Source organism: Astatotilapia calliptera, chromosome 19, assembly GCF_900246225.1.
Source record: "Astatotilapia calliptera chromosome 19, fAstCal1.2, whole genome shotgun sequence".
Classification (NCBI taxonomy): Eukaryota; Metazoa; Chordata; class Actinopteri; order Cichliformes; family Cichlidae; genus Astatotilapia; species Astatotilapia calliptera.
In genome coordinates this window covers 26,773,689-26,787,777 of record NC_039320.1, presented here as the reverse complement: position 1 = coordinate 26,787,777, position 14,089 = coordinate 26,773,689, and the positions used below count along the sequence as shown (strand labels likewise).

Here is a 14,089-nt window from a genome sequence, read left to right as displayed (position 1 = left end):
AAATTCAACAGTACATGTGACTTAAAATATAATAATTGTGTAACTACATACAATAGCTTCTTTGGGACTTTTGACCTCCTTGCCAGGAGATTTGGTGGTTCTCTCAAATATCGACCTCAGGTTTTCCTTATCGTTTTTTATTTTCTTTTTCACCGCCTCCAGATCTACAGCTTCTGTCTTCTCCTTTTTGGTGGTCCTGGGCCCGAGGAGGTTTTTGAAGGTTTCGTAGGCCACGTCTGAGGTCGTCTTTCTCTCAAGAGTGGAAGCTGGAGTTTCTGGAGTTTTCGCTCCTGAAACAACTTCTCCTTCTGCAGACTCTTTTTTGCTTCCTAAAGAATCTCCCTCCTGCCCATTGACTGAGTTTTTTGGGTCATCATTGTCCAGCTTAAGCAGATGACTGAGTTGTCCCACTATGGTGCTTTTAGTTTCTGTAATAGATTTAGGTTCAGTGTACTTTTTCATAGGAGAGCCTGTCTTCTGTTCAGGGAAGAGCTTGGCTTTGTTCACAGACTTCTTGAGGTTAAGCAGAGCCAGCTCAGAATCCTTCTCCCTCTGCTTGATCTCTGACACAACCTCCCTATCTTCCCCTGCCCCTCCTTTCTTCAGCACCCGCAAACCACTGAATAGAGCAGGCATTTGAAAGGACAGTGGTGAAGAGATTTCTGCACCTCTGGATGGAGATGAGGTGGACGAAGCCGATGATGTGCTTGTCTTAGGAGTTTTTGTTAGCTTAGCATCTGGACCAGAAACTGCCTGGCTGTCACTTTTAGTCTTTTTAGATGGAGAAGATGGCGACAAGGGTTTTTTAAAGCCAGTGTCTGACTGTTCCTCTGGAGAGGATGTTGGGACCGAGGCTTTATGAGTCTCAGGGCTGGAGGGAACAGAGGAGGATATCTGGCTGGAACGAAGTTCAACCGTTTGCTCAGCTGGTTCTTCCTCTTGTGTACCGTCCGTCTGTTTTGTAGGAGAAGCCACATTAGCATCACTGTCTGCAGATTCCAAAGACTGATTTCCAGAGATTATTGAGGGAACTGGTTCAGAGCAATCTATTCCATCATACTCCTCACTCTCACCTGTTCCCACATCTCCAGCAACCAATGGTTCTGCACTCTCAGACACTGTGGGAGCACTTTCCTTGGGAGTGTAGCCTGTTCTCTGTTTGGAAAGTGAAGAAAGCTGAACTGTCTTAGAGATACTTCTGCCAGCAAACCTGCTGGAATATAACATAGCCTCTACGCGGGATCTCTCTGTACGTTTGTGTGTTCTAAACATGGGCACTTGTAGCGCTGCTTCATTGGCATCTCCGTCCTCTTGGTCTACTTTTTTACCGTCCTCCTCCGATAGAGTAGACTTCTTGGCCTCATGAGCCGCTTCGTCGTCCTCATTTTCATTGTCACTATGCGTTTCCACCCTAGTGACCTGGACCAGATCTGGGTCAAGCGGGGCTTCAGCTGCTGCTTTAACCTGCTCGCCAGAGTCGCTGATTGATGATTCGACCTTTTGCACTGTACGACCGGTAGCAGTCACATCACCCTGAGCCGAATCCTTCCTCCTTTGGAGTTTGTTCTCAGCGTTAACAGATTGACTGTCCTCAGCGTCATACGTCTCCCCATCTGGAAGCTCTTTAAATGAGACCAGCACAGCACACTCTACATCCGAAGAGGGAGAGCGATCCCGCGTGAAGAAATTGCTCAAGACACCTCGGAGACTGGGCTGTTTGCCCTGTTCAAATAAGTCACTACTTGCACTGTCCATTTTTGTTACTCCAACTAAGAGCAGATGCAAACCAGCACAAGTAGACGCTCCAGCAAACTGTCCGTTTAAAATGTCACACAAAAAGTTTGTCACCCCACCTCTAGTTAGCCAAGCTGCTCCTATTCCACCTCTGGCGTTGGCTGGGAACAAAAGGGCTTTGTGTGGACAAAACTCCACAGCTCCTCTTACCTTCTCCTGGAGGGTGCCAATAACAAAAACTATCCTGTAATCCTGTTTAGTGACACACTCACAGGTTCCATGTGGTGGACTTTACTATTTTCACATAAAGACGTCTACTGCCTTTGTTTTCAGAGGTACAGCCAAGTCTCCCCCTTGCGAGCGAGATTCCCATGACGCTGCAAGTGAAGTCAATCTGTTCAGTGGCTGGAAGCATGTCCTGCTGTAATCTCCCTGGGACAGCAGGAGAAAACCGTTCACCTGCCTTTCACAATAGCATTTCCTAGTGTTCAGCGAGTCGGGAGGTATTTTCCCATAAAACTGCAGGACACAAGTCTCTGCTGTGCTGGTGTACAATCCCAAACCTGTGACTTGAACAATGTTTCCAAGCTGAGACTCTTCTTTTGCGTCGATCTGTCTTGGTTCACAAACAAAACAAAACCTTGTGTGTGCTGCTGTGTGAGAAAACGCTGTCAGACTTCACTGCTCTACCCAGTCTGGGAATGCCTTCCTTCAGGCCCCTCCCTTACTGGGAGGAGTGCCTTGCTCTACAGGTGTCTGATTACCCATGCTCACTTCCTTATGGGTAGTGAGATAAGGCAGAAAACAGTCACTGTGTGGTCAGGTACAGAGAAGCAGAGGTCCAGCTAGGATTACACTATTAAGCAGTGAACTACAGCAGCAAAGTGCTAAAGATGAGATTAGTCAGCATGACCACTGCCAGCTCTAATATGCTAATATGCTAACATGATTAGCAGCTTATAAATGGGACCGAATTTGGCAAGAAAGCAATGCGATTTTATTCACCTACCTTAAGTGCGAGCATGACACACTGTGTGTACTGAGCGCTGACAATTTAGACCCAAACTGGAATATTAGCTTTGTTAACAGTTTCTAAAGAGGTTTTTAAAAACTGTAAAGTGCTAGCTGCAAGGTAATGCTAGCATTCTATTAATAATATGTGATAAGGTAGAAATAGTTGAAAACAGGACAAATGAACAACTTTCTGGGCTTTGAACCGTCTATGTTGGTCAGCCTAAAACTGGTTAGAAACGCTCTATAGGGTTTGGATCAAGGTCAGCAGGTGGTGGGGTAGAAAGTTCAAATTGCTGTTTCCTTAGCAACCACAGGTCCCCCTTCCTGCATTCCTTCAGACTGCTGGACTTTCTCTCTCTTGTTTATCTATATGTGCAAAAAACTGTTTGTACACATACAGTAACATTGTAAAGTGTCGAGCACTGCGCTATGAAAACTACAAACAGTGACCGTTTCTGTGGTTGTGGCATTATTTTATGTAAGAGTAGTGGCATTTCACCCCACAGTAGGCTGCTCGGGTTGGCTGTGCTAGAAAGAGCCCCACTGACAGACACTGTGACATGAACTGATATGCGATTACAGGCCGAATATCATGTAAACGCTACAGATAAAAATACTTTTCCCCATTCACATAACTGGGTGGTGTCCCTGCCTCCCTGCCTTTGTTTTCACCTGTACACACACTAAAAGCCATAATGCACAGCTGAGGTGCGTTTTTCTAATACCATAAACCAAACCGAATGACAATGAAGCCACGCCACACATAATGCTGTCACTCAAAACAACACACAGGACCTAATTATATGCAACGTGCCCTTATGCTGGTATGCCATCTGATTATGCCCACAGGCAGATCTGTTATGGTGTATTAGTAAACAATGCATGTCTTGAGCTGATACACTACCCACCTAAAACCGCACCCAGATAATCTCCCACAGGAATGTCTCTGCTCTGGAGCACTTCAAGTACTCCAGAGGTTTTACATATAATGTTCTGACGCACACTGTTCAACAGGATTACATATTTCACATACTCAGGAAAATAATTTGTGTTGCCATTTCTCTTTAATGGGAAAATGTCACCAATTACCTTAAAAAACAAACAAAAAAACATGAACATATAAGAGCATACCAAGGCTGAAATTGAAAGTCACTTTCATTTCTCTTAATGTGAGAGTTTCAAGTGGAAGGCTTCCCACTCAGCTTTGGTTTAGAACTGTAGTCTACAGATTAGGATTCATGACCTATTTCTAAGGATTCATGATCAGGTGGTTAGATGCCAGAGTAGACACAAATCCCCATGAGTCCCCGGTGGGTGGGGTGGGGGGGTAACTGCTGGAGAACATTGTTCTGGATGTGGAAACAGTCAAGTGTGAAACTGGATTTTTCTGAGTTGCCAAGTATATCAGAGCTCTACTGAAGGCTGGAAACGATAGGCTCATCAGAGATGTTTTTTTCATAATAAAACATAAATTAACAATTTTCAACTTTTCAGCCGCTGACACTGATAAATGCCACAATACACTAACAGCAGCCAAAAAGCCCAACATCACCTCATACGGATATTTGGCTGCATTTTACAAAAAAAAGGAATTTGTTTAACTTTACAGCAATGCGTTTGCAAAACTGGTTTGTGAAAGCACTGCTACACTCTGCATGGATGTGCTGCAAACATAATGCTGGGAGTATTTTAGATGATGGAGCAGCTCTGCGGGACAAACTGTGCAATGTAACCATTTCTAAATGACTTCAAGCACCTTTTTCTTTGTTAGCTTCTGTAAGAAACGAATAAAGAAATGTACCAATACAAATTTGGATCCATGACCCATTTGTAAGGATTCATGATCCGGATGTTAGATAACAATATCGATATCATCTGTACTGAAATATTACACCAATACTGGCACATATTTGATAACATATACATATTTGACTATCACTCATAAATTGGCATCTATGTGCAAATGCTTATAAAATAATAATAAAAAAAAAAAGAAATCTCACCGTGCATTCCAGCTTGGGATAATATGGAGTATCCCCAATAATGTCATCCTCGGGAGGTGTGATGCGTAGGAAATCCAGGTGATCAGGCCGTGGAACATGTGAAATCTCCTGAGGGTCATCGCCATCCAGCGTCCAAATATCATCCTGACGCAAGAGGGACTCTTCTACGAAGACACAAAGAAGCATGCAGCCACAGGGCTTCGTTAATGGTCGCAGCTGTGTAAGACATCGTGCCGCAAATTAATTGGAAAAACAGGCGCAGTCGCATGTGTGATGGGTAAATAAGCAGCTCTGACTGTTTTCCTGTGTAACCTTCAGGGAAACAGCAGTGATGAGAGGTAGGAAGCAGACATCGAAATCTCTTAGCATCAAAGAAACAACAAGTGAGACCCTCTAATGTGCAGACTGGAGGGTACACAGCTATTTTAAATCAACTCTTGGCCCAGTCTCCACCAACAACACCACCAGAAAACTACATTGATCCAATTATGAGAAAGGCTAGAGAAATCGAGTAGCCTATACTAATATTAATGTGCATTCACAGCATATTCCCTGCAGCAGACAACATTAGATCAGTCAGCATTCCTACTGTACTGCAGCAGTGAAGTCAGTTGTGGGTAGGTGTGATTAGTGTAAAACCAGTGTTCAGTCATCCTAAGGACCTGATGGAGCGAGAATAAAAGACCTGGGGAAGACTGCCCTCTGCTGGCTGTGCAGTGCAATGAGATCATGGAGAAACAGATCTACAAAGAGACAACGTATATTTTAAAATGCAGGCAGGAACTCAGCATCTCTGTGCAGTGTTGTGTGCATTTCAAACCAGCTGACAATATTTGCTTCTCAGAGGCGCACTGCACACACAGAATCAGCAGCAGCCTGCAGAACTCGGTACTGACTACAGGAACCATGCAGAGAGTGCCAACACAGAACAAAAAAACCCCCCAGTGTCACGTTCTTACCAAGTGCACAGAAACATGATATATCATGCCTTGATGCATGAATTCACTACCTCAAGGGAGTTGATCAAGCAAGCTAAAAGAGGAAAATAACACACACACACACACACACACACACACACACACACACAAAAGGCAGGACAAGAATAAAAGAGAGAAGGAGAGAACACAGAGAGGAGGAGGGTATAGATCTTGGCGACCTCAATTTCCTTCAGCTGTAAGACAACACCTTGACCTGCATGGGCAGAATTATGAGATCGACAGTGAGAAATATATGTGAATTCCTATCCAGCAGGAAGCAATACATCCCCTATCTTGTGTATGTGATAAGTAACCTTGAAGAGAACATGCAGCACTCATTTCCAAGAACTTGGAAGTCCCCTGGAAAAGATCCCCGAAGTTTTTAAATTTAGTTATTCGAGCGCACACATAAAAACTAAATGGGAGGCCTCGTTGAAATATGAAAGAGCTGACACACAATCATTCATTATGAGACAGCAGCGATGCCTGCAGTCCACCAACTGGACTGAGAGCAGTGTGTGTGTGTGGTAGTAGGATTAGATTAATAACTTTTCATTATGATAATGCTGCACTGCATGGTCCCGCAGTAGGAACTGCTGACTGTGGGCTGGTATGGTTCCAAATGCAGACTTAAGTCCAGTCTGAGCCAAGGAAAGAGACTACTGACGAAAACCAGCTCTCCCCATAATTACTGCTTCATAGACGAGGGTTTAACGGACAGAACACTATCCACCTGCAACACACACAAACATCATCACTTTTTTTTTGCTACATTCCTCCACGTCTCCAAAAATACTTTTTACCATAAAACAACATTGAACACTTTCATGTTTACTGTTACACTTCACCTGGTTGACAACCAACAAGTGTTTGATTGCAATATTTGTAAAGGTGGCCGACACTGCTACCATCTGTACAGGAAGAGGAAAGAACACATCTGTCTCCCTGCCAGCAGACACACTACAGTGCAGCTCCAATGCCACTGATGTATGCTATAAATGCAATATGAATAAATGCACAGACACTGCAAAGAAATAAACAACACAAATACTGATGCAGGACTCTTAGATGCATTAGGTAATAAGGCATTTAATAATTGGGGAGTTGATATACTACTAGCATGCATGCACACAGTTTACCATCCCTGAGGAAAGCTGCCCACTTATTACATTTAATCTCCTTCCCTGCTGCTCTAAAAGCCAAGACTGAATCAGTGTCCATAACTGAGTGAACACAGGCTGCAGATGTGTGTGTGTTGTGTCTGCTGGCTCACATGAAATGTGACATAAATAATGCACTAAACTGGATAATCCCAAGCCTAAGACAACATAAGTGCACCAAATATACACACAGCACAAAGTCTGAATGCAAAGACTTGAATTGACACCACCTTTTGGACACCATCAGAGGTTTCTGAAGAAAAAGCAAAAAGGTGCGGACGACCAACCTGCTGAGAGCAGCAATTTGAAGATGATGTGGTTATGTAAGCATTCTGATTTTAACAATAAGTGTGTGCTCGGTGTGGCTCAGAGACAATCTTATGTCCGAACCTGACAGGTGGATGCTGTTGTCAGGGTTGATGGATTTATCTGCCAGTCACTCCGCCAACTGTTCATCCGGTGGTCAGAGATAGCACTGTGAAAGCTGTATTGAGCACTCCAGAACAGACAAAAAAAGCCCTAAAACCACATTTTAAAAAGCCTTAAACGAATGACATTAGATCAGCCAGATACTCCATCTGCCCACAACAGCTTAAATTCACATTCTGATTTAAGGCTCAAAACAGATTTGGTCAGTGTGCCCTATTTTATCCACTAAAGTCTAACCTTATCATTCATAGTAAAAAGAACGCGGCCATATGGCATGGTGAGTACATCTGGCAGCCTCCACCCCCATCAATCACTTTTAGCCAAGAAGGAGAATCATTGGCTTTTATATAAATCATGAAAAATTCACGATTCTTAAATCACCCGGTCTCTTTTCTGCCCATCGCGGCCATTTTTCTCCCCTCTACACGGGCTATTGGCGGGACATGGCCATCAGGATGTCCGATTGATTGGTTTGGCAGCATTAGAGACCATAAAGACGGCCACAAGCAGAAAACTCTGGGAGGACTACTGCAGTGTCCTGGCTTAGAGCTGAAGCAGAAATGTAGCATGACACAATGCTCAGAGACATGCACTGCACAACTGAAATGCAGTAATTGCTCTGCTGAAGCTGGGTGCTTTTCATTGTGCCTGGCAAGCCACTAATTGGGAGATGGGGAATTTGGTCAACTCCCACCAGCGAGTGTTGGTTTTAAAATAGCAGAAACACTGAGGAGGAAGCCAGTTAGAGCTTCACATGGTAAGAAGCAACAAGAAGCATTAAGATGGAACATGGCTAACGCTTGTTAGCGTGGGCTTGTCATTTATTAAAGCAGACAAGTTATAATTTATAAGACAGACCTTTGTGCCCAGATTCCCTGTATGTGGTATGCAGCTTAAAGTAACTATGCAAGGAAGACTTCATTATCTGAAAACAGCTGGCCCTTGTCCTCATTGGGTGTAACAATGCTGCATGGTCATGCATGCCCAGTTGAATGACAGCTAGGAGCAGTGATACGCGCTCAGTTTCATATGACCTTGGTAAAACATATTGGGTAATCAGATTATGGTATTGGCTGCCATATGTCACAGGAATTGAGGAAGGGAACTGAAGATGGGAGTGGGGTATAGAGAAAGATTAATCCCCAAACAGGCTGAAAGCTGCATAATCATGTATTAGCAATACTGCCATAACAAGAACTGGATCACAAAAATATCTGAGATGTGACTGGAAGTGTAGTTATACTCAGCTCTATGCAGACTTAAATCATTGTCCGAGCTCAGCTCATCATTTCTGCCCAGATGCAGTGCAGAAGCTCTACAAACCACCTCAGCAACCAATCACAGACAGCTAAGCTAGCTAAAGTCTACTTTCTTCTGAATCAGGGCTGATTGTACTTTTTAAAATATTAAGAGGTGAAAGTCAACACCAAGATAACACAGAGAAAAGCAAATTTGCACCTTAGTAAATGCATTAGGCATTACATTAGCCAAACTGCAGGGCATGAGCATTGGCACATGAAGTAAACAATAGAATGTGTCACTTTAAAATTACCACCCGCATGATCACACTCATTAATAAGAACAAAAGCATCAATAAGAGGGGCCAGATTAAAGAGCCCAGATCATAATTAGTTCGACATTTGCAAACCATGAAGGTCCAGGCTCCACACTGACCCACTTAGCGCCTTTTGGCTGTTCCCTGTGATGTTCATTTATCTGCGTTAACATCTAAAGTGTATTCAGTTATCAAAAGGGCAATCGAGTAAACAGCAGAGGGAATTCATTTAAAATTAAAGCCTTCGCTTTGGGACTTGTGGAGCACGTGGACAGTATGATGCAAGGTCTTGGTTTCAATATTACTTTGGAAACCTGCTTGAAATATAAAAACCGATGAGGAAAAAAAGAAAAATAACGGCAGTCAAATTTCATACATTTTATATTGTGGCTACGTAGGGAAGCACATAAAACAACTTCCTTTCACTGGGTGTTGATCCTAATCACTTCCACATGAGCTATTCTGGACTATTTATTTCTCTATCTGCCCCTTAGTTTGGCTCCAGCTCATCTCTTTTCTCCCATCAGCCACCGAGCTGAGCATTGTTGGCCTGTATGTGATGTAACTCAAAGACCCCAAGTTCCTTAAAAAAAAAAATTCAGCACTGTCGCTGAAGTGTGGGCAAAGTAGCTGCATAGACCGACATAAAAATAGCTAAATATTGCCTGCAGTCCACGAGTGCATTAAATAATCAATGGAAGGCCATCTGTTTGCTTTTGGAGATTAGAGTGAGGATTTTCAATGGGCTCTTTAACCATGTTACAGAGATACTAAATTTAATAAGATGGAATCACTGAAAGCAGCATAAACTTGGGTCGTGCAGACTGGAGCAGGTAAAGCTGAAACCCACACTGAGGGTAAACGGTGACAGAATAGCATGACCACAGAGCTAAACACAGGCTGGAGGAAGAGAGAGAAATCGTCAGTCACACTGACATCACTGAACTCAGCTTATACCACGTACGGCTTTGCAAAGATTACACAGGGAACGCCGTGGGTTTTCAATCCCATTATTTCCGTCATTGTCAGAATCTCATACAAGAAGACAGATTATTACAAGAGGAAATGAGATGTACAAATAAGGAAATCCGAATCCATTCTGTTTTCTGTAGCCCTTCCTGCCTACTGAGTCCCTGATCCAAATTGGCAATGCTCGAGTTACTACTACACTCATGAGAACTCTGCTCAGGTTGAACTCTGTGTCAACTTTATGCCTTTGATCCAGGACACTCTTACTAATCTTCCCCACAGTGCTGAGAGAGTTAAAATAGATCATTAGTGAAACTATTCTCGAGCCCAGCTTGCCCCTTGTACAACTCTGTTGGGGAGGTTTTAATTTGTGGCCACACATCAAATCCCGAAGCAGAACCCAGCAGTCACAAACTAAGAGGACTAAGAGAGCCTGGCCTGTTTATTAGATAACAGCCTGAATGGCAAATACATCTCTCTGTGTGGAAGATGTTTGTCAGTTACAATGCTGCAGATTGACTCAGCCTACATCTCAGGCACTGCATGTGCCGCTACAAATGCACAAAGAATGCCTTTCAAGGTGTCTTTTTGTTGTTCTGCTCTTTGAAATTAGCGTCTGCAGCGCCAGTCGAAGGGCATCTTCTAACAAAAAATGGTTTTACACTACTGAGCGAGTAAAAGCATTTGCATCAAGGCAGGGTGTCTGAGCATGAATCGCTGCGTTAAATGCTTGATTTCTGACAGCTCACCTGTTGTTGTGGAATTGCTGGAGGAGTTCCACTTGCAGTTGCTCGGCGGCCTGCTGAGGTTCAAATCCAGCCGAGTGACGGCCCGTTTATTGCCATTTTTGTCTATGATCTCAGAGAAGATTTTGGGTTCATCTGTGTTACTGGAGCTGTCTTGATCAGGGTCAGTGTCCTTATCTGAAAGGAGTACAATGCGGTGATTGAGTTGCGGGCTTTCCTGTTTGGAAGACAGAGGGGACAGGACTGGGGACATGCTCTGGAGGCTGTTGGAGGCTGGGAAGGAGGTGCTGAACACCCCAGCGAGGGAAGGGGAAGAGGGGCTATTTTTGTGGGATTTGGGCAAGGGCTCAGTGGTATTGTACAGGGGCAGTCGCAGCCCCTCAGAGAGTTTGTTACATGACTTTTCCCCCCTGACCCTGTTTGGCCCTCTCCACTCTTTATAGCCTTGTTGGCCTTTGCTAGATTCAGGGTGTGGCACAGCCCCGTCTGGACTTGTGTGACTAACATGTTGCACCCTCCCTTCTACATCCTGCACTCTGGCAACAACCCTGACTCCAACATTCCTCTGGTTGATTTCACTATAAAGCTGTTGAGCTGACTTGATTGCTGATGCATCCTCAACTACCATGTCAACCGGAGAATCAAATCTTTTAAGCGGCCTAAGGTTACTCCCACTTTCTCGCCGGGTCAGACCCTCCATTAGGCTGCAAGAAGATGACTGGTAACCCAGTTCTCCGTCACACTCTGAGAAACAAAAATCCATGTCGGGGTCAAATGTGCGATTGTCCTCCATGAAGTCCCAGCCCTCACGGGTGATCTGGAAGGGTTCCTCCACTGGCAGGATGGGGTTACTGATCGGACAGACACAAGAGCCAACGATTGGGCTCTCAGACACATGGCCAGAGGCCTTGGTACCTGGCATCTGCTCCACTTCCAAATCGGCACATATAGACAAACTTTTCTCAGCTGGAAGCTCAAGACACGGCTCTCCACCTGGAGTTTTCTTCTTCATCTTACTGTGCAGGAAATTCTCTGCGCTGTCAAGCTTCTTCCCCCCTAACTTCTTCATCTTTTTACTTTTAGGCACACCTCGCGTCTGCTCTGGAGACTGATTAAGGGAGTAGATGCTGCCGCTGAGAACCTGACTGCCAAGATGAACGTCTTGACCCTCCATGTACTCCTGGAGTTTCCCCTCCTGGTTACCCATCCTGACTTTGTTCCTGCAATCCTTACACAGTGATAACAACTGCGCCAGCAACTGGTGGTGCTCCGCCACCAGCCAGCAGAGCTCTGCAACTGCTTTCTTTGTTGCCTGCTGGGAGGTGAGCAGTTCGCCTGGAAAGTCAGAAGACTGGCCTCTTTGTTTGGACACTGCAAGATCCTCCTTTCCTCGGTCACAGTCATTACCAGCCTTGTCTGAACGAGGGGCGCGGCTCTTGTACTCGAAACTTGGGGCCCGCCTCTTGGGGAAATAACGGCTGATGTTGCTTAGCTCATGGATGGGTGCATACAGAAGCAATATAGTGTGGGTGCCCTGCATGATGGGTGCCATATTAATCACTCAAGCACTGTGAGTATGCGGACGGACTCAGCTCGGACTGCAGAGGAGGATCTCTGGCTATTCATCACTTGGTCTGTCCAGATTCTGTCAGAAAGAAAGTAGCACAGAGTGATAAATCTGCTTTTGGATGGACACTTTATGTTCAAGTAACATACCTGTCCTGCTAAAGACACACATTACCTCCACATACCACACTTTATTTTCTTCTTTAGGATAAAGCTTTAACTAAATGAAAGCCTTTAATCTGAGACAGGGCACTGCTAGGGTAGGCTACATCACAACAGTCCTTTCACAAACAGGAAGCTTCCATATTTCAATGTCACATTAAAAGCTGGACACAATCCAGCAATCATGCATTTAAGAAGAAAGCTCCTAACCCCAGCTCCACCTCCATCCTCCTGTCCATTGTTGTGTAAGTGGATGAAACATTTTTAAACCGCAGTTCATCAACATTTCACAAGCTGCCGCATTTAAAAAAAAAAAAGAAAAAGAAAAAGCCTTGCTAGTGTCACACAAGGTGACGACACACGCCGAGCCCCGAGCAGGCGGCCCGCAAAGATGTTTACAAGCAAAACAGGCTTCCACACGCTCGCCCCCGCATGTCGCCTCATGTCTCAGCAGTTTATATGATATTATAATCCGATGGGTTACTGTCACCTTGCAGGAAAACACGAGTGTTAAGATGGCAGCGTAACTACACTGCCCTGAAGGCTTTCGGGTTACAGCTGCCCACTTACAAGTGAAAACCAGCGAACATTTAGTTAAATTAGAATTTTAATTATCTTGAATTACATTTTTTTAAAGCGAATCTTCTTCATAAGAGCTTCGGTGACGTTTAATTATCGTTAACCAGAAGCTGAAAGTGCGCTACAACCAACAGCACCTGCTGAGGGTTGAAGCAGATGCTAAAAGATAAATACTTACTTACCCGTTTTAGTGGCATGGCAAATATTTCTTCACATCTTCTGCGGTGCAGCCAGCCAGTGCCGAGTGCTCACCGCTGCTTCTCCGGGCTCGACAGTCCTGATGGACTTCCGTTTAGTCCAATAGGGAGAGCCGCCGCTGGCTCTCTGCTCTGTGATTGGTGCCTTAGTGTTTATCCACAGCCCACATTTTGAGTCAGTGCAGCTGCGGCTTGCAGGTAGGCCATGTGATGGGTTCGGTGTGTACTTCGGACAGGGAATAAATAAAGTGTGGCTGTGCTTCAGCTATGGCAACGTTGGCAACAAATGCTACTGTTTTCTCGGATAACTTTGAAGAAAAATAAGCGAAAGCGTCGCAATTGGCCTTTGAATGACTTAACTAATATTTACAAAACAGTGACACCGGGTGGCCAACTGTGAAAAAAATTAATGAAATTTTATATATATGACAAAAGTGTGTGTATAAAATTAGATAGAATATTCAAAATTTATATTAAATTAAATTCTAAGCGGCATGTCCAGGGTGCCTTCTTTAACCTATTACAACTGGGATAGAGCAAGACAAGTGTTTTCAGCGTAAATAGTCTGGGACCTACGCAAATAAATGGCCACGGAAGTCCATGCATGCACGGGGAAAGCCATTTCGTAAAATTTCTATTCAAACACCAAAACAAGCCAAGATTCTGATAATAAACACATAATTAGAACAAGTGTCATAGCCTCGGTCGAACATGTTTAGAGTCGGACTTATGTCCAATAACTACCGTTTTGAAAGCTGCCATCCTTCTGGATAAAGTAATGTGCTCTCTCACATTTCCTGTGTCGTCTAAATGGGTTGTCGCGGTGAGTGAGGTTTCGGAGAAACAGGCGCGTTTGGACATTTGCATTTGTTGCGAGTTAGATTTGCATTGTTGGGAAACTGGAGAACTGCAGAATGGCTGTTTCTACAACGGTTTGTATCCAACGATTTTAAGGTTTATCATTAAAAACTTAAATGGGCGTTAATATGATCATGATT

The 14,089-nt window shown here is 44.2% G+C and overlaps 1 protein-coding gene across 2 annotated transcripts in view; it reads right to left on the bottom strand.

The window, feature by feature from the left end:
- The window catches only part of LOC113012682 (formin-1), a 49,907-nt gene extending 36,636 nt beyond the window's left edge, over positions 1-13,271 (bottom strand). The window contains exons 1-3 of one of the 2 annotated variants that reach the window (XM_026152977.1): positions 13,077-13,271; positions 10,591-12,232; positions 4,752-4,915 (exon numbers count right to left, since the gene is read on the bottom strand). In XM_026152977.1, the coding sequence (XP_026008762.1) occupies positions 4,752-4,915; positions 10,591-12,139 (1,713 nt within the window). In that variant the 5' untranslated portion in view covers positions 12,140-12,232; positions 13,077-13,271. Of the gene's footprint in view, positions 1-51; positions 2,731-4,751; positions 4,916-10,590; positions 12,233-13,076 lie in introns of those variants that run through there. The other variant, XM_026152978.1, reaches the window with a different exon arrangement.
- Between the last annotated feature and the right edge of the window lie 818 nt (positions 13,272-14,089).